Here is a 21,295-nt window from a genome sequence, read left to right on the forward strand (position 1 = left end):
AATGAATTCGTTCAACTTTTTTTTTTCTGGTTTTGTTTTTGTTCTAGAAAACTCTATCTCTCCTTCAGTCCTGAAGGACAACTTTGCCAGGTAGTGCTTTTGTTTTTTCCAATTACTCTAATTGGAGAATAACTACTTTACAATGTTGTGATGGTTTTTGCCATGCATCAATGTGAATTGGCCACAGGTCAATACATGTGGCCCGCCATCCTGAACCCTCCTCCCTCCTCACTCTATCCCTCTGGGTTGTCCCAGAACACTGGCTTTGGGTGCCCTGCTTCATGCATTGAACTTGCACGGTTCACCTGTTTTACATATGGTAATGTACATGTTAAGTGGGGGTGTCTTGAGGCTGAAGCTCCAATACTTTGGCCACCTGATGCAAAGAACTGACTCATTTGAAAAGACCCTGATGCTGGGAAAGAATGAAAGTAGGGGGAGAAGGGGACAACAGAGGATGAGGTGGTTGGATGGCACCACCGACTCGATGGATATGAGTTTGAGTAAACTCCAGGAGTTGGTGATGGACAGGGAAGCCTGGTGTGCTGCAGTCCTTGGGGTTGCAAAAAGTCGGACACGACTGAGTGACTGAACTGACTGAAATGGCTGAATGTACATGTTTCAAATCATCCCACTCTTACCTTCTCTGGCTGAGTCCAAAAGTCTATCTTCTTTGCTGCTCTGCATGTAGGGTCATTGGTACTGTCTTTCTAAATTTCATATATATGCAATATACAGTATTTTATGAATTACTGTATATATTAATATACAGTATTTTTCTCTTTCTGATTGAATTCACTCTGTATAATAGGCTCTAGGTTCATCCACCTGATTAGAACTGACTCAGGTGCATTCCTTTATGTGGCTGAGTAATACTCCACTGTGTACATGTACCACAGCTTCCTTATCCACTCATCTGCCAGTGGGCATCTAGGTTGTTTCCGTGTCCTGGCTATTGTAAATAGTGCTGCAGTGAACACTGGGGTACATGTGTTTCTTTCAATTCTGATTTCCTTTGGGTGTGTTTCCAGCAGTGGGATTGCTGTGTCATATGGCAGTTATAATCCCAGTGTTTTAAGGCATCTCCACACTGTTCTCCATAGTGGCTGTACTAGTTTGCATTCCCACCAACAGTGTAAGAGGGTTCCCTTTTCTCCATACCTTCTCCAGCATTTACTGTTTGTATACTTTTTGATGATGGCCATTCTGACCAGTGTGAGATGATACCTCATTGTGGTTTTGATTTACATTCCTTTTTTTTTTTTGTTTGTTTTTGGCATTTCTTTTTCTGGGTTTGAGCTGCATGAACTGCTTGTGTATTTTGGAGGTTAATTCTTTGTTAGTTGTTTTGTATACTGTTATTTTCTCCCATTTTGAGAGCTGTCGTTTCACCTTGCTTATAGTTTGCTTCATTGTGCAAAAGCTTTTACGTTTAATTAGGTTCCATTTGTTTGTTTTTGTTTTTATTTTCATTATTCTGGGAGGTGAGTCATTGCAGGACTTGCTGTGATTTATGTTGGAGAGTGTTCTGCTTATGTTTTCCTCTAAGAGTTTTATAGTTTCTGGTCTTATATTTAGGTCTTTAATCCATTTTGAGTTTATTTTTGTGTACGGTGTTAGAAAGTTTTCTAGTTTCATTCTTTTACATGCAGTTTCCCAGCACCAATTGTTGAAGAGACTGTCTTTCCTCCATTGTGCATTTTTGCCAACTTTGTCAAAGATAAGCTGTCCATAGGTGTGTGGATTTATCTCTGAACTTTCTATTTTGTTCCATTGATCTATCTTTGTGTTTGTGCCAGTACCATACTATCCTGATGACTGTAGCTTTGTAGTATAGTCTGAAGTCAGGAAGGTTGATTCCTCCAGTTCCATTCTTCCTTCTGAAGGTTGCTCTGGCTGTTCAGGGTTTTTTGTGTTTCCATACAGACTGTGAATTATTTGTGTCAGGTAGTGTATTTCTTGGTTGGCAGGGTTTTTCCTTCAGTTATTTGAATATATTGTGATATTGTGCCAATCTTTCTGGCCTACAAAATTTTTGTTGAAAAATATGCTAAAAGTCTTATGGGAGTTCTCTTGTACATAACAAGCTGCTTTCTTTTTCTGCTTTTAAGATCATCTCCGTCTTTAACTTTTCACAGTTTAATTATAGTGTGTCTTTGTGTGGGTCTCTTTAGATTTATCTTACTTGATACTGTTTGGGCTTCTTTGATACAGTTGTCTGTTTATTTCCCCAGGTTATAGAAGTTTATTTTGCCATCATTTCTGTGAATAAGTACTCTCTCTGCTCCCTTTCTCTGTTTTCCTTCTGGGATCCCTTAGTACTTTAGTCTGCTTGATGGCCTTTGTTAGTCCCTTGAGCTCTCTTCACTCATTTTCATCTTTTTATTTTTTTGGCTCTTCTGATTGGATGATGTCTACTGTCCTGTCTTTGAGTTTGCTGATCTTGTCTTCCTCTTGATCTAGTCCATTGTTGAGCTGTTGAAACCCGTATTCTTCAGCTCTGTGATTTCTATCTGGTACTTTAATATATTTTATGGGTTTCTTTCACCGCGAATTGCTCCATGCCTAGCTATACATTCGGTGCCTCCATGAGAGGAGAGGAGTCCAGGACCTTCTCATGCCACCATCTTGATGGACTTTCGTATTCTCTTTCAAGATTGTTTTGGTCATTCAGTTCAGTTCAGTTTGATCATTCGGGGGTCCCTTAAGATTCCATACTTAGCTTAAGATAAATTTTTCTATTTCTGGAAACAAAAACCATTAGGATTTTGATAGGGATTTCACTGAATCTGTAGATAGCTTTGGGTGGTAATGTCATCTTGACAATATGGAGTGGGGCGCCATTGCCTCCTCCGAATATTAAGTATTACAACTCATAAATACGGGTGTCATATCTACAGTGTTTTGTAGTGTTCAGTATGTAAGTATTTTGCCTCCTTTGGTAAGTTTCTACCTAAGTATTTTATTCTTTTTGATGCTATTACCAATGAAATTATCAATTTCTTTTTCAGATTGTTTATTATTGATGTATAGACATGTGACTGATTTTTGCCTGTTAATTTTATACACTGCAACTTTGCTGAATTTATTGATTGTAACTTTTTAAATAGATTCTTTAGTGCCTTCTACATATAAGATCATGTCATTTCTGAATAGAGATAATTTTTCATCCTTTAAATTTGGATACTAGCCCTATTCATTTTTATTCAGCAATTCTGTATTCTTACTTTTGGTCTCTTAGGTGTCATTTTCTTGGGAGATATGTTAAACCCCCTTATGTAATGGTGAATTCTAATTACTTTTTAAAAATCGAATTGTTGTTGCTAATATTGAGGTCCTAAAATTGGCAGTTGGTGAGTATCTATCAACTATTGCTAAAGGAACACATGCATGAAGTATTTGTGGAACAAACATTTCTTGAAAATCCACTTTGTATCTGACACCGAAGAGACAAATTTCTTGAAGATTTCAGTTTAAAGAAGGGGATGCTCACTGTTAAACATAGATGTGAAGTTGCAGCAGGGGGTATGAAGACACTGAGTTAGAGAAACCCTTGTGAGTCCCTGCTCTGTACTTAGCAGTGCATGCAACCTGGGACCAATTACTTAGTTTGCCCTTTTAGTCCCTTCTTTGTAAAATGGGAATAATTGTACGTACTTTGCAATATAGCTAGAACTCTTCACATGGTGAATTTTATTACATTAAAAAATTGTGTTATCTAATATCTATAGATAAATGCTACCTAATCTTTAGGTTGTATGCTTATTCGCTCAGTTGTGTCCAACTCCTTGTGACCCCATGGACCATAGCCTGCCAGGCTCCTCTGTCCATGGGGATTCTCCACGCAAGAATACTGGAGTGGGTTGCCATGCACTCCTCCAGGGGATCTTCCTAACCCAGGGATGGAACCTGGGTCTCCCACATTGGCAGGCGGATTCTTTACCATCTGAGGCACCTTAGGTTAGAAACAGAAAATAGTTGACCAACTCTGCCAGGTTTAGGATGGCCTAGAGCCCCACGGGCTACAGTCTATGAGTCACAAAGGGTCAGACACAACTGAGCGACTCACACACACACACACACACACACACTCACACACACACTTATCATAAGCAGCTGTGAAATGGGTAGATGAGAGCCTGAACTTGCTCTGGACAGCACAGTTAAAAGGTGGAAAGCCATAACCTGAACCCAGTTTGGGCTGGTCCAAAGCCGTTGTTCTCCTGGCACTGAGCTGAAGCTTGAAGAAAGAATAAGGAGAACACATTCTCAGTAGAGCAGACAGCTTGTGCAAAGGCACACAGATGTAAAAGTGTCTGGATAGCAGTGACTAGTGCTGCTGTGTCACTGATAAAGTATGGTAGGACTTAAGGTTGGAAAGTGAAATGGGCTGTAATTGTTAAGGGGCTTCCCAGTTTGGATTTTAGTCTGTAAGCAATGAAACAACCACCAAAACACTTTGCATAGTGGAGGGTCAGAGCACATGTGCTTCATGAAGTAGAGGGAGAAAGGTCAGAGGCCAGCATGTCAGTTAAGAAAGAGACTTCTACAGAATCCAGAGCAGAGATGAAATACACTGGATGTGGGTGTGGCTGTGCTCAGTCACGTCTGACTCTTTGTGACCCCATGGACTGTAACCCACCAGGCTCCTCTGTTCATGGGATTTCCAGGCAAGGATACTAAAATGGATTGCCATTTCCTACTGCAGGGAAAATAGATGCGGAAACAGTGTCAGACTTTATTTTGAGGGGCTCCAAAATCACTGCAGATGGTGATTGCAGCCATGAAATTAAAAGACGCTTACTCCTTGGAAGGAAAGTTATGACCAACCTAGATAGCATATTCAAAAGCAGAGACATTACTTTGCCAACAAAGGTCCGTCTAGTCAAGGCTATGGTTTTTCCAGTGGTCATGTATGGATGTGAGAGTTGGACTGTGAAGAAAGCTGAGCACCGAAGAATTGATGCTTTTGAACTGTGGTGTTGGAGAAGACTCTTGAGTCCCTTGGATTGCAAGGAGATCCAACCAGTCCATTCTAAAGGAGATCAGTCCTGGGATTTCTTTGGAAGGAATGATGCTAAAGCTGAAACTCCAGTGCTTTGGCCACCTCATGCGAAGAGTTGACTCATTGGAAAAGACTCTGATGCTGGGAGGGATTGGGGGCAGGAGGAGAAGGGGACGACAGAGGATGAGATGGCTGGATGGCATCACTGACTCGATGGACGTGGGTTTGGTTGAACTCTGGGAGCTGGTGTTGGACAGGGAGGCCTGGCGTGCTGCGATTCATGGGGTCGCAAAGAGTCGGACACAACTGAGCAACTGAACTGAACTGCAGGAGGGGACCTTCCCAACCCAGGGATTTAACCCACGTCTCTTGCATCCCCTGCACTGGCAGGCAGATTCTTTACCACTGAGCCACCTCAAAGATGGGTGGTGGAAGAGTAAGAACACAGGGTGAGACAGTTTTGTCAGCCATTCCAGAACTTTTAGCAGGAACCTAGCCACTTAATATAAGGCTTAAGCTTTCCGATTGTGCCAGGAACCAGTTGTTTGCTTAGTTATTTGAAAGTCCTCTGAAATTCCTTCATATGCTGCATGGATTTGGATCCCGAATTATAGCCTCTTCTTTTTTTTTTTTTTTTAAACTCAGCTGGACATCTAAACTATGGAACAACTTAAATTGTTCTGTTTAAGCAAAACCGGCTTTGTCTTTACCACTGCGGTGACTCTCTCTCAGGAGTGTCCACTGCTAGTTCGATCTAAATCGAACTAGCACACAGAGCTTAGAAAATTTAACTTCATTGACCAGTGAATTTTTGATGCTCTGTACACACACAAGAAGGAAGTGTTACTTTCTGACTGCCTTCATATATTTGGCTTGGCTATAGGATGGAGAAGGGATAGTAAGGAAGTCAGGAGATTCTGGAACTTATGTAAGGCAAAGGGAGAAACAGTTGTAAGATAATTATTGAGCACACACACAGTCTGAGTGGGCCTTCAGTGCACAGATTGAAATATAGGCCACGCTATCCTTCAGGAACTTACCATGCTGGTGCAAACATGAGAGAGAAGGGTAACTGGTAATACGCAGACTTTTAAGTGGAAATGACCCAAGTGCCTTGAGAAAGGAAGCAAAGGGAGCAGTGTCCTGGCAGGTTGGAACAGAGATGGGCAGGAACCCTGGAATGACTTTGGGGTTTGGGTCCTCCTAATCCTGAGCGTTTTGCTCTGGCCACCGTTCTCTTTCACAGGATGCATCATTTTTCTTTTGCTGTCTCCGATCTCCTCTTTCTGGCCTGTGGGATGTCCACCCCTCGTTCGCCCTCCCTGGTGTGCACCAGTTTCCCCCTCTGCCATGTCCTTGTCCATCCTCTCTTACCCTCTGGTTAGCATTTTTATTAGAAAATGAAAAACTTCAGTAATGATGTGGAAGAACTGTGTCCAGCTGCTCAAACCCACCCAGTTCCTTTTTTTAGCTTCTCCCCCACTTAAAAATAAATAGCATCAGGTCCCACTTGCCAAGCGTTTGTCACCGTCTCCAGCAGCCATTCCTCCTCCCCATCTGCTCCCCCAGATGCTTAGCCTGTCCCCTCCTCCTGTCTCAGCCCCGTGTGCGGTCCCTCTGTGGACAAGTGTGGGGCCCACGGAGCACAGCAGCCCTCAGCCCCGATGTACCATCTGCCTCTCAGCCCCGTGGCCGTCTGAGCATCCATTCTGACCCAGATTCCATGGACTGCAGCCCCCCAGGCCCCAGCTTGTTTGCCTGGCCAGTCCTGTGATTGCCAGGGACAGGATGTTGACTGGAAAAGATAGACGAGTTGCCATGGAGATAAGAATAAACAGACATGTTGCAGCAGGAACTGCAGACTTGAGTGACAGAAGTTTAGCTGGGCCCTGGGTTTCCTTTGTTTGGGTTACATGCCTCACCTTTGGAATCAGTGTTTTAGACGGAAGTGTGAAGTCACCACTGAACCGTCGTTAGAACGTTTCAGCCTGCCAGCGCTGTTTGTTTCTTCTGTCAGAGACAGCGAGCTCGCCCAGAGGAATTGGAGGTCTGTCCTAGGCCTGTTACCCAGGGAAAGTGAAAGTGTTAGTCACTCAGTTGTGTCCGACTCTTTGGGACCCCATGGGCTGTATGTAGCCCACCAGGTTCCTCTGTCCATGGGGCTTTTCTAGGCAAGAATAATGGAGTGGATAGCCATTCCCTTCTCCATGGGATCTTCCTGACCCAGGGATTTAACCCGGGTCTCCCACATTGCAGGCAGATTCTTGACCAGCTGAGCCACAGAGAATGTACTTCTGGATGCCCTGAGGGGTTCACTGTATCCAGGCCCCAAGCCCACTACCCATTTTTGGGTCTGAAGAGTGGGTTGTATTGATGTTAACATGGAAAGAATCTGCCCCAGCCTGTCACCTCAGTCAGAGTCTCTACGGGAGAACTGGTCAACCTCATTGGGGAGCAAAGTGGCACCTTTCAGTGTGCTCAGCCTCCAGTTCTTCCTCTGTGCTCCGGGTTTCAGGGCTATGGGTGCGAGGAGGTTGGACCTAGTGGTACAACTTGTCTGAATGTGACTGAGGGGGCTCAGGAGGCCCCTCCTGTCTCTAATTTGATGCCAGATGGTAGAGAGGATCGGTTAGGGGGGCTGGCACTGGGGTGCTGTAAAGGAATGCTTTCCCTGACCTGGGATGCATTTTTCTAGGCCCCAGGGAAAAGGGGGCACGTTTTTGGCATTGCTCCTAATTAGAGGGCTTCCCCGGTGGCTCAGTGGTAAAGAGTCCACCTACCAAGCAGGAGATGCAGGTTCGAGCCCTAGGGCGGGAAGATCCCCCAGAGAAGGAAATGGCTACCTCCAGTATTCTTGCCTGGGAAATGCCGTGGACCGAGGAGCCTGGTGAGCAACGGTCCGTGGAGTCACAAAGAGTTGGACACAACTTAGCAATTAACAACAACAACCTAATTAGAGAACGGGGAGCTGCTGTGCCCCATGGACCTAGAGAGAGGTTAGCTCTGTATTGAGTTAGAAGGAAGCTTTAACCCTTTCTCTAGAGGTCACTGTTGTCGCTTTAGGTAGAACGATTCTGTGCCACTCATTGCATTGTGTTTATGATCTTTGGCCCCTGCCTATCAAATGCCACAGATACCTTTTGGCAATTGTGTTGTCCTTGGGATGACCAAAAATGTCCAGCAATTTCCAAACGTCCCCTGGGGAGCAGTGCCACTCCCAGTTTTATTTTTTTGCTGCCAGAATATTGGATGGACACAATCTCATCTATCCTCTGAGAAGAGACCATGACCAGATGGGGCTCTCTTTTGTCCTGATACATTTATGAAAATGAAACTCTGTTTACTAATCATTGCCTTATCTGATCAAGTTGGCAGTTCTTTACCAATGTGATGGATTTTCATTGCACAATGTTTTTTTTCCTCTCCCGATTTAGTTTACAATTCCTCAACCTGAGTTCTCCTACCAAGGGAGTTTACAAGCACCTAAGCCATTCAGAAAACTAAGATTATGGCATCTGGTGCCATTGCTTCATGGCAAATAGATGGGGAAACAATGGAAACAGTGACAGACTTAATTTTTTGAGGCTCCAAAATCACTGCAGTTGGTGACTGCAGCCATGAAATTAAAAGATGCTTGCTCCTTGGAAGAAAAGTTATGACCAACCTAGACTGTATATTAAAAAGTAGAGACATTACTTTGCTAACAAAGGTCCATCTAGTCTAAAGCTATGTTTTTTCCAATAGTCATGTATGGATGTGAGAGTTGGACTATAATGAAAGCTGAGCACCGAAGAATTGATGCTTTTGAACTGTGGTGCTGGAGAAGACTCTTGAGAGTCCCTTGGACTGCAAAGAGATCCAACCAGTCCATCCTAAAGGAGATCAGTCCTGGGTGTTCACTGGAAGGACTGATGCTGAAGCTGAAACTCCAATATTTTGGCCACCTGATGCGAAGAACTGACTCATTAGAAAAGACCCTGATACTGGGAAAGATTGAAGGCAGGAGGAGAAGGGGATGACAGAGGATGAGATGGGATGGCATCACTGACTCAATGGACATGAGTTTGAGTAGGCTCCGGGAGTTGGTGATGGACAGGGAAGCCTGGCGTGCTACAGTCCACACGATTGAGCAACTGAACTGAAGCCAGGAGGATGGGTGACTAACCTGTGGGGCTTGACCTTGCACATGGACCTACATCCCAGAGGATATGAAGGCTCACAGGGGTGATGACAGTGGTCACCACAGGACTTCAGGGGAGAGTGTGCAAAAGAAAAGAAGTGCTTAAAGTGGAAACTTTGACCCTGAGGGTCCCAGGGACTCAGAAAGTTGTATTTATTGATGGAGCTGTCTGGGCCAAGGGCGTATACCCTTCCAGCCTTAACCAGATGGCATTTTTGCTTCTGGAAACCTTGCATGTGGTACTTAATCCCTAGGGTTCTTGAAAACCAGTGGCAAATGCCAGATGGTGCCCAAGATAGATAGAAATCCCCGATGTCAAATCTATCACCTTCCCCAGTGTGTCCAGGGAACCTGAAGAGGGAAGACGGGATGCAGCCAAGACTTGCATCCCCTTTGCTATTAATTATTACCCTCCTGTGGGTCATCTGGACAGGTTCCCTTTTTCCTTCCTTCTGGCCCGTCATTCTGCCCTCCCACTGATTCACCATGAAGAGATGCAGTGTTCTGTCAAGTGCGCTTCTTGTTGGCAAGGCTAATTTTGTCAGTTCAGAGGATGGGGCTTTTAGTTAAAATTAGGTTTTTGGCTTTTCTGTATCATCATCTATTTTGTCTGCCACCCGCGTGCCCCGGGGGTAATTAAGAATTGCCTGTGAGCATCTTCATTTCTCCTTAAGTTTTTCTAGCTTATTGGTTCCAACAGCCCATGCCTTTAACATTCTTGTTAGTTTCCTAAAATAAATGAACTATTTCTAAAGATTGAATTGTAGTGTGTCACTTCAGATTTTGCATCTTCCCTCTTGTCTCTGAGATCAGAGGCTCCTTTGCATTTGCTATTATTCTGAGTTTTGTTTTTCCTAAGCAGAAAGAGGAACTTATTGAATCATGTAGCTGAGAGAGATACTGGGGTAATCAGAGAATCAAAGGAAGAGCCATAGGAACCAGGGCCTCTGATGCTGGAAAGAGGATCCCTGTGTGTCCAGCACTCACTCACCTTGGCACCTCTTCCCTTGCTGTGTCTCCTGTCCCCCCAACTTCTGTCTCCTGCCCTCCAACTCTGCATCTCACCATACCCTGACCCTGGCCAGTACTAGGTAACCTGGCAGGTGACCAGGTAACCTGGTTGCTAAACACAGCCCCGTTTAGCAACCCAAGGCAAGGGGTATTTTCCTTGCTCGTTATCTCTGTGTTGATTATTTAATATTTGTTACCATTTCCCACAAAAGGAGAACCACTTTGAGCTTTAACCAGGCAACTTGTGCCCTTCTGTAATTGACATTAAGAGGGGAAAGATCAGTAGGGCCTTTGAATTCCCATAACAGGATATGAAGTTGGGGAAGCCTGATGGGGTTTAAACAGAAGTTCCTCATGTTCCTTAGACATCAGCTGTGTTATCAATGGCGCCTGTACCAGAATTATTTGGGCACATTTATGTGGATTATAGCCACCTATATTTTCTTGATCTATTCTAGATTTTCCCCCTTTCTCCCCTCTTCCTCTTACCCTGCCTTCTCAGTCACTGCTAACTGAGTCAGTAACGCTCAGGAAGTATCTTCCTCTGCTCAGAAATGTGGAAACTGGAAGATTAATGTCTCCTCATTCTCAGAGGTTCTTCTTTCTTTTAAAGAAGAAGTCGTGTCTGACTCTTTGCAACCCCATGGACTATACATGGAATTCTCCAGGCCAGAATATTGGTCTGGGTAGCCTTTCCCTTCCCCAGAGGATCTTCCCAACCCAGGGATTGAACCCAGGTCTCCTGCATTACAGGCAGATTCTTTACCAACTAAGCTATCAGGGAAGCCCTCTCAGAGATTAAAAGTGCTGAATTACATGCGTCATCTCCATTTCTCCTTCATTACCAGTTTCTATGCTCTGTAGTTATCTCTGATCTGGTCCTGTTTAACAGCATCCGCTGTACTTGCTTGTGGCCTCTTAGAGGAGGGGAGAGACTAGAGGTCATCTTGTCTGGTGGCCTCTAACCAGGGGCATGTCAGCACCGCTTGAGAGCTTTCCAGAACAACCAGATGCAGGCAGACAACTTAGTCAGTGCCTGCTGTACAACTTATCTATGGGAACACCACACCTCTCACATATGGTGGCAGCAAAACCATGTTCCAAAATGATGCTGGAGGAGAGAGCCATGAATGGGGAGCCATAAGGGAGCAGGTATATCTGAGCATGCAGACCAGACCTGTGACTGGCGGGAGAGAAACGGGCAGGGATCAGGAATTCATTTCTCAGCACTTTTCAGAGGATACTGATCAGGGCTTTCAGAATAGCCACAGGTGGTCCTCAGCAGGGTCGCCAGGAATAAGTGGTTCCTGCTGGAGACTCACCCTCTGGCGTAGTCCTTTTGCCTGCTATAGATTTGGGCAATTTAGAATTTTGTTTGCCACTGCAGCACAGCTGAAATCAAATGCAAGTGACCCCAGAGATGGGCAGGCTTCAGGAATGTGTTCAGGAACAATCTCTGGAACCTTTGCTCCCTCTCTGTGTCTCTGGCTTAGGCTGTGGTATTTGTCAGAAACCCTGGGTTGTGCTCCACCTGGTTCTCATTCTAAATCTGCAGTCCTGAAGGACACTCCCTGTGCACGTGCCGCTGGGGCTCAAACATGCCAGGCACGTCTCAGTGATCTCACTCAGTAGGGTACCAGAAAGATGAACCCTGAAGAATAAAGGCTGTGTTTACTTTATGAAATCCCTGAGAAAATATTAAAAGGGGCGGGGGAAGTGCAATGAAGACCTGGGATGGATGAGCAGAATTCTTGACCATCATTGCTGGAAAACGTCTCTCCAGCTCCTGCGTATTTCCAGTGCTGGCATCAGACACGATTCTCTCATACTCCGACAAGTTTACTGTCAGTGGGTCTGGCACCCTGAACTCTGATTCCAGGAATGGGGTTGGCTTGTTCTGATTCTGCTGCATGCTGTTAGTGGGGTTCCTCCTTAATAAGTGGGTCAGATTTATGGGGCAGGGGCTTCCCAGGGTCTGGCTAACTCCCTCAGAAGATCGCCCTGATCTTGACTCATCACGTGGCATTGTTCTTGTTGTCATGGAGAGTAGTTTAAACGGTTCTTGTACCTATAGATTTAATGTGTAGGAAATGTGTGGAGCCATTTCATCTGGATCCGAAACAACTAGGTTTGGTGTCTGTGTTACACGTGTCAGGAGGAAGCCCATTTTGGCAGTAGGAAGCAACTCGGGAGTGTGTCACTGCGTTCCTTAGACCAGAATGAGCATCTTGCAGAAATAGTAATTTTTCAAAAAAAAAAAAAAAAAAAGCTGTTTAAATAACAATCTACCTCAGGCTCTAGAAGGAGGCATCCTGAGCTGGTAACAGAAAGGCTGCGTGACATCTCAGCCCGATTTTTTCCACCCTTGTGATGAGATGCCTTCTCGCCTTTTTCCCCCAGGCCCAGTTTCTCTCCCCAGGAGCTCGCCGGCGATTGCACGCCGCTCTTGCCTCTTGTTCCACCTCCATGCTGATCCTGTCCAACCTGGTGTTTCTTGGGGGCAGTCAAGTCGGGGAAATCTACTGGGATAGGATCTTCATACAAGGTAAGTTGCTGTTTTCAGACAGCTTCTCGTTTTCCGCATTTATGCAGTCGGTATCACGTGTGGGGCAGGCGGAGGCATTCCTTGCCTCGTCCACGGTGTGTGACCTGTAAAAACACCAGCCAGGGCAAAGTCCTGGGTTTAGCTGTGGCTTTAGCTGTCCTCTGTTTTGATGTACCTCTTGTCTGCTATGCTGATACTTAACTTCGAGATGGACCATCCAACCCTCTCAAAATCTGTCTTTCCCTGCTGCTAGGTTATGTCTCCAATTTAAACATTATTCTTAATCTTCCCTACTGTCTGTAGATCAGCCTTCATTATACTGCAGAGTTTGACTTTGTTCCACTGACGACTCTGAAAGTCCTACCAGGACAATGTCCTAGAAGCCCCTTTGTGGTCTCCTGCTGCTGTGGGCACAGTGCCTGGCTGGTCACACCTCTTCGTTGTAGATCTTTTTGTCTGGACACTGGTTTGCCGGCACCAGCAGCCAGCCTCATGTTTAGTGAACATGTGTTCGGTGTTCATATATGTCTCCATGTCCACAGCACCGTCACACCTGCAGCAGGTAAAGTGCTAGTTGGTGGGCATTATTGTGAAAAGACTGCATTAATAGTTGATCATCCTTTATTTGTGTTCACCATCTCCTTTGGGCTAAAGCTGAGCGTTACATCACTCCCTGAAAAGAACTGGAAGAACAGGAACGACTCACAGAGCACGTTACTCAGCCAGTTCACTGTGTGTTCAGAGCCAAGATCCCTTGTTCTCTTGCCCTGACCAGTGACATGGTTTTGTGCTTTTGGTTTGGCAAGTTTTGCCAAGTGGTGATGATGTGACCCGGTCATGGCTAGGGTGTTACCTCCACATCTGGGTCCCCAGTGAGCCAGCGATGCTTTTCACATCAGAAATAACCAGACACAGCTGCATGGTCCCAGGGTGCCAGGCCGTGTGTGTAAACTGTGGCAGGCTTGGGTGAGCCAGGCTCAGAGGGACCAGGAGAGAGCCCTGTTCGGCTTTCATCTTGTCACCCCCGTACCCCTTTGATCTCGCTCTCGGAGAAATGTTTTCACTGATAGTTCTTGAAAAGACCAGGTAATTTGTATGTGGAAGCTGTCCTTGAATGAAGATGGGAGGTAATGGGGCACAGAGGACCGAAAGATAAAAAACCCTCCTCGAGGTGAGCGACAGAGCTGCTGACTCTTCCTGCCTCCTCCCACCATGTCTAGCACAGTGCAGAGACCACGATGACTCTGAAAATGCTGCCTCGGGCTTTGCTGGTCACCTGAGCCAGAAGGCTCTAATCGTGGCTTCAGTAAATAAACACTCCAAGTGTTTGCTGCTTGCAAGGCTCTGAGGAGACAAGGGTGGAAGAAGCACAAATGTGGGAGCCGGACGTGCAAATAGATACATGTCCGTAGAGTCAGATCACCGCTGGGCCAAATGCACGAGGGACTGCTGGAGGTTGCAGAGTGGAGGGCTGACCTTCCCGTGGAAATTGAGCCTCACAGAGGAGGGGACATTTGAACTGGAGTTTTGAGCAGTAAGTCAGAACTTGCCAGATAAAGAAGGCAGGTATGTGGGGGTAATTAACGTTAGGGGCTTTGTCAGATCACCCCAAACTCTCAGTAATTTTTTCCCCATAGAAGTTTATTCCTTCAGCAGTTCAGTGAGGGTCCAGAGACTCTTTCTAAGCAGTGACTTCAGGACCTAGACTGTTTTTATTCTGATTCTTCACCTTTTTTGTTCTGGCATCATGGTGGCGATGAGAACACGGAGCGGGTGGTGTCACCAGGTACTAAATACCTCCACTGAAAGTGACACTAGCCATCTCTGCTCACATTCCATTGGCCAGAACCAGTCATGTGATGAACCCCCCCCCCCCAGGTGCAGCAGGAAGACGTGGGGGAGCACACAGGTAGAGTGGACTGTGGCATGGCAGGACAGGGCACATGAGACAAGCTCTGGAGGTACCCAAGAGGCAGTTAAAAATGTGAGCGGGCATAGGGGAGGAGGGGGGCACAGAACCACTGCGAGGTGGGAGACAGGGCATGAAAGTGGCGGGTGAGGCCATGGGAGTGAATACAGCTCGCCAAGGAGCATGCCCAGAGTGAGAAGAGACTAAGTGGGTGGTAAAACCTGGGAATGCTGGCCTTTGAAGGGACAAAGAGGTAGTAGCGATAAGATGTTTATCCTCTTTCTCAAAGGCATGAAGATCAAAGCACAATTTGTCCTGTCCCCCCTGGAGCTAATACCAGGCACATTGGGGAGCGGGTGTCAGGGCTCTGAAAATACCTGGTCTGCTTCTGGTTTGTGGCTCCTATTGTGATCTGCAACTGGATGTCTCTGTGTCCTCCTTGGAGCTGGGTGCTAGAGTCCCAGGGGAATGCTTCTCTGAATCTGGAGGGCTCTAGATCCATTCCTGTCTGGGCTTTGAGGCCAGGGAAGCTCAGCTCAGAAGGCATCGTCTATGTCAGAGATTGTTCACATCGGCATGGCCCCATCCCAGCTAGTCTGTCCCATGGGTACCCTCAGTAAGGGTAGGTTTCTTGGAGTTTTGGCAATTACAATCCTTGGTGTCCCACTGTGGATCTTTTGTCCCCGAGTGATTGAATTTAGATATCTCTTGGAGGAATGTGAACCAGATGGTGCCAAACCCACTGTCCTTGAGAAGTCTGGATTTCTTTTCGTAACAAATCTGATTGACCTGATAGAAGATTAGTATGAATATTCATGTTTTGGTACAACAAAGTATTCATGTGTTTATAGGATGCTTCCTCAGACTCTGCTGGGGATATCATATTAGTTTTCTAAAAAAAAAAAAAAAAATCTGAATTCTGAAACTCATCTGGCCCTAAAGGTTTCAGATGAGGTACTGTCGAGCTGTACCTGAAGCTGCTGATGGATGAGCCAGGACTTCAACATCCTAGCTGTCTTTGGCTGCTTCCTTTGGCCACGTGATCAGGACCTGTTTTTCCAAGACCCATCTCTATACATTGAGGAAAAAGGGACAAAGCGAGTGAGGAGAGGTCTCTTTGTAGAGAATGGAGAGCAGTTAAGCTCAGTCTTTAGATTTCCAGGTTTCATGGGGAGGTAGACCTTCCACCAGGGGTAATCACCCTGGGCCCTCTGTGTCTTGATGGGCTGGGACTTGCTGAGACAGAGAGGAACGGTCCTCCACCTCCTCCCAAGGTGCTCAAGAGGCACGGGGATCTTGGAGGAGGTTCCCAGTGTCCCTCAGCGAATGGGATGTGGATGCACACGCGTCTTCGAGGACAGCCTCATTCATTCTCAGAAGCCTTTGCCCAGGATCACTGATGTCCCTAGAAGTATCTCATGACTAGCCTGGAGAAGCTGTCTTAAGGTTGGTATCTCCAGCTCCAGTTCACTGCTTTAGACACGGATTTGTTTGCTTTAAGCTACAAAGCTTGTTTTAGTAAATATCTAAATATTTGGCTTATGTAAAGAGCTCTCTCCTGATCTCTACACTGTTGGTGGTGTGAGCCTATTAAAACCAGACCCTTCCCTTTCTGCTGTGCACACTGCCCTGCTGTCCTTAAAAGTGGGCAGTGCCAGCCATGGGATAGAAATGCTGACTGACCCTCTAGGGGTCTCCTGCATGTCACACACAAGCCATCTGTATCAGTGTTATCTGTGCTGTGGAGATTGGAAAAGTGATGTTCAGTTAATTCAGTGGAGAATAAAGATACCATATCTTTGCCTTCAAAGAAAATCCTCCAACATTTACTGTTGAAATTTACTTCAAGCAGCTTGAGGAATGTGAATATTTAAGCCTATTTTATATGTATTTACAGGGACTTAGCTGTGTTTAGGGTTCTGAAAAACTGTGGCTGAGGATTTGGTCCCTGAGCCTGCTGTAGAAGGGACCCTGCTGTGTCATGCTTTGCAGAGGCAAACTTCAGTGGCTCTGAAAAGCATTTGTTGATGGCAGAAGCTTTCTCACATCTGTCTTAAGTCCTTGATATTGAAGTGTAAGTTGATTTCTTGAACAAGTAGTTGATGACTACTCTGTAACTCAAGGAGAAGGCAATGGCAACCCACTCCAGTGCTCTTGCCTGGCAAATCCCATGGACAGAGGAACCTGGTAGGCTGCAGTCCATGGGGTCACTAGGAGTCGGACACGACTGAGCAACTTCACTTTCACTTTTCACTTTTATGCATTGGAGGAGGAAATGGCAACCCACTCCAGTGTTCTTGCCTGGAGAACCCCGGGGACAGCAGAGCCTGGTGGACTGCCATCTATGGGGTCGCACAGAGTCGGACATGACTGATGCGACTTAGCAGCAGCTGTAACTCAAAAGTATCGTTGCATTACAACTCCAGATCTGCGAGACCATAAACCAATTGTGTCTTAAGCATCCCAGCAGTGCTTTGTCATCTGGACACAGTGAGGAGGAAAGGCAGCCAATAGTGATGGGTATTTAGAAAAGAGCTGGATTTAGAAAAGGCAGAGGAAGCAGAGATCAAATTGCCAACATTTGTTGGATCATAGAAAAAGCAAGAGAATTCCAGAAAAACATCTACTTCTGCTTTATTGATTACACCAAAGCCTTTGACTGTGTAGATCACAACAAACTGTGGAAAGTTCTTCAGGAGATGGGAATACCAGACCACCTGACCTGCCTCCTGAGAAATCTGTATGCAGGTCAAGAAGCAATAGCTAGAACCAGACATGGAACAACAGACTGGTTCCAAATTGGGAAAGGAGTACATCAAGGCTGTATATTGTCACCCTGCTTATTTAACCTCTATGAAGAGTACATCATGAGAAATGCCGGGCTGGATAAAGCACAAACTGGAATCAAGATTTCTGGGAGAAATACCAGTAACCTTAGATATGTAGATAACATCACCCTTATGGCAGAAAGTGAAGAAGAACTAAAGAGCCTCTTGATGAAAGTGAAAGAGGAGAGTGAAAAAGCTGGCTTAAAACTCAACATTGAAAAAACTAAGATCATGGCATCCAGTCCCATCACTTCATGGCAAATAGACGGGGAAACAACGGAAACAGTGAGAGACTTTATTTTCTTGGGCTCCAAAATCATTGCAGATGGTGACTGTAGCCATGAAGTTAAAAGACACTTGCTCCTTGGAAGAAAAGTTATGACCAACCCAGACAGCATATTAAAAAGCAGAAACATTACTTTGTCAACAAAGGTCCGTCTGGTCAAAGCTGTGGTTTTTCCAGTAGTCATGTATGGATGTGAGAGTTGGACTATAAAGAAAGCTGAACACCAAAGAACTGATGCTTTTGAACTGTGGTATTGGAGAAGTGTCTTGAGAGTCCCTTGGACTTCAAGGAGATCCAACCAGTCCATCCTAAAGGAGATCAGTCCTGGGTGTTCATTGGAAGGACTGATGCTGAAGCTGAAACTCCAATACTTTGGCCACCTGAGGCAAAGAACTGACTCATTGGAAAAGACCGTGATGCTGGGAAAGATTGAAAGCAGGAGGAGAAGGGGACGACAGAGGATGAGATGGTTGGATGGCATCACTGACTCCATGGACATGAGTTTGAACAAGCTCCAGGAGTTGGTGATGGACTAGGAAGCCTGGTGTGCTGCAGTCCATGGGGCTTCAAAGAGTTGAACACGACTGAGCGACTGAACTAGAAGTAGGGATGGGTATGTACTGGCAATCCATCTGGCCTAAGGGCACTGGGAGCTTTATAGTGTCATCTGGGTGCAGAGTTGTTTTCCTTTTGAAAAATCCATCTACTCCTGGCAACAGAAGACATGAATTTTGTTTTAAAAAAGGGGGGGGGCGCTAATCATTTCCTAATTGTGGAGCCATGGATTCTGCGTTTGTTGGAGGTGGTAAGACCTGGCTTCCATCAACCATTCTTCTGCCTAACTATACACACACGTGTCTTACGGTACATATAACACACACACATGTAACACATATACATATACACATGTAACACACACACACACACTTTCCCCTCTTTCTTGTTGCCTGATCTAGGTTGGCAAACTCCATCTCAGCACTTAGCTCCTGAGGGTCCCCTGTACCAAGGCAAGGAAAATTTGGTTGTTTTCCCTCCAGATTGCAATGAGAGATGAGCTAGTCATTTTCTTAGACAGGTCAGAACCTTTACACTCTGCATATTTGCTTGCTGTCTCTAGCAGAGAAAAGGGACAGTGTATTTTCTCCATGATTACTAGCTTGTCCAGGGTGTTTATTCATCTCCCAGCTCAAATGGCTCTGGACAGGCATTTCATTTAAAGCCAAGTTGGGATATTGCACTGGAAATTCCAGAAGGTGGTGATTAAAGAGAAACTCATTCTCCTCACATCTCATTACATTTTTGGGACTGAAATTTCATCTTCGATGTGAGAAGATAGAGGGCACATGTCACTCACTGTCTCAGGCATCTTCTTTGTGTTGATTTATTTCATCCTCTTCACTAGCCCTGCTCTTAGCATGGGGTTTTCATTGCTCTGACTGATTCTGCTTCTGCCCCACTGGATCTTATACAATTTCCTGAAGAATCTGAGGAACAAGAGCTTCCCACCCATTGTATTGGTGGTGAAGTCAACATGTTGATACAGATTAAGCAGTTTATCCGTGGGTTGCCCACTGGTCCATTACGGGCCATTCTTGGAATTTGGATTTCAAGACCTTCAGATGCCTTTGTTTCTTCTTTCATCTTTGCCGTGTGGTCACCCAGATGTTGTGGGCATCATCTTTCCTAAAAGCATTTCAGGCCAGGACACTAGGCATAGGGCGTGAGGAATAGAGAGTGGGAGTTCTTATCCAGAAGTGCACCTGGGATTATGAGAAAGCTGAGAGAATTTCTATTACGATATCTTGAAGGGAGTTTGAATCATCGTTCATCCAAGTCCTACTTTCTGTGAGGTCATGTGACACTTTTTCCTGTTAACTAGGAGTTTTTGTGAATTCATTTGAAAAGAGTTTTATGGAATTTGTGGACATTTTAAAGTGTCTTTAGATAGAATATCAAGTGAAGACTAGTATGGTTAGGCACAGTTCATTGAATAGAAAGAAAATTTTGATTCTTACTGATTTGAAGCCTCTACCTCTCATTGGCCCCCAGTTATTTATATGCAGTGTGAGATCCACGTGCACATTACAGTCAGATCATTATGTGTACACTTTCATACAATATCGTAAGTCAATTAAAGCTCAACAATTATATGTCAGTTATTTCTCAATAGAAAAAAGGCACATTACAAACATGGTAGTAGAATTAAACCAAAATAATTTTATAAAAATTTAAATATGTCCCCTGTGACTTCTAACTAAATCTGATATGTACTTGATATATAAGAGGATATCTGTACCAGGATTCCCAAGTCTGTACTCTAAGGCCCACACCAGGAAGTCATGGGATTGCTGTGCAGGTGTGGTTTCTGAAATGAACACACATCCTGGAATTTATATGATTATTTTGTTTGCTTATTGCAATTACTGGTATACTCCCAAAGGGGTGCAGAAATAGCTTAGCACCTGCCCTGCAGGCTGAGGATGGGAGGAGTGCTGCCCTGGCGGTCACAGGCACTGAGACCCTTTCACCTGATTTTCTCCTCAAGTCACCACTGAACAGTTTTTACAGTGTTAGAAATTAAGAATATTTAATTTGGAAATCAGTGACATTTTTGTAACAAAAGGCAGAATGTAGCGAGAGTCATCGTTATCAGGTGTCTCAGCTTCGGGAGCAAATCCTTTTGTGCGATAGAACCCGTCGCTGATTTTGTTTCTGTTTGCCAGTGTACCGGGCACTACCTGCTCTCATTATGCCGACACTCTTGTTCATTTCCTGTGGCCCCTGTCACAAATGATTACGAACTTGCTGGCTTCAAAGAGCACAGTTTTATCATCTTCTGTTCCTGAGGCTTCCCAGGTGGCTCTGGGGGTAAAGAACCCGCCTGCCAAGGCAGGAGACCAAAGAGATGCAGGTTCGATCCCTGGGTCAGGAAGATCCCCAGGAGAAGGGCATGGCAACCCACTCCCTGCCTGGAGAATCCCATGGACGGAGGAGCCCGGTGGGCTACAGTCCGTGGGGTCGTGAAGAGTCGGACACGACTGAAGTCACTTAGCACGCATGCGCGTTCTGGAGACCGGAAGTCTGAGATCAGGCTTGCTGTGCTAAAGTCAAGGCGTTGGCAAGACGGGTTCCTCTGGAAGCGCGAGAGGAGAGTTTCACTGCTTGAGCGCTGGAGGCCAGCTGCAGCCCTTGCTTCCTGTGCTGCTGCTGCTGCGCGGTCAGGTGTGTAGCGTCTTCAGATCTTCTCTGCATCCTTTCTGCTGCTCTCACCTCAGCACCTGCCATCTGACTCCTCCTGTGTCTCTTCCAAAAGGACCCTTGTGATTATGAACTCCACCTGGATAATCTAGGATGATTTCCCCATTTCAGGATCCATCACGTGATCACACCTGCAGTGTCCCTGCGAAGCCCAGTAAGCTAACTCACATGAGTTCCAGGGTTTGAGACGTGGCCTTCCTTGGAGGAGCTGTCCCTTCGCCTGCCACAGCACGATCCAGTAACAGTTGCTATTTCACAGAACATCTCTTTTGC

General features: G+C 45.5%; 1 protein-coding gene across 1 annotated transcript in view; it reads left to right on the top strand.

The window, feature by feature from the left end:
- The window catches only part of HHAT (hedgehog acyltransferase), a 346,658-nt gene that overhangs the window by 275,956 nt on the left and 49,407 nt on the right, over positions 1-21,295 (top strand). Inside the window, exon 11 of the mRNA XM_045165642.1 lies at positions 12,597-12,741. Coding sequence (XP_045021577.1) covers positions 12,597-12,741 — 145 coding nt within the window. The remainder of the gene's footprint in view (positions 1-12,596; positions 12,742-21,295) is intronic.

The sequence above is a fragment of the Bubalus bubalis genome, chromosome 5 (assembly GCF_019923935.1).
Source record: "Bubalus bubalis isolate 160015118507 breed Murrah chromosome 5, NDDB_SH_1, whole genome shotgun sequence".
In the NCBI taxonomy this organism is placed as follows: domain Eukaryota; kingdom Metazoa; phylum Chordata; class Mammalia; order Artiodactyla; family Bovidae; genus Bubalus; species Bubalus bubalis.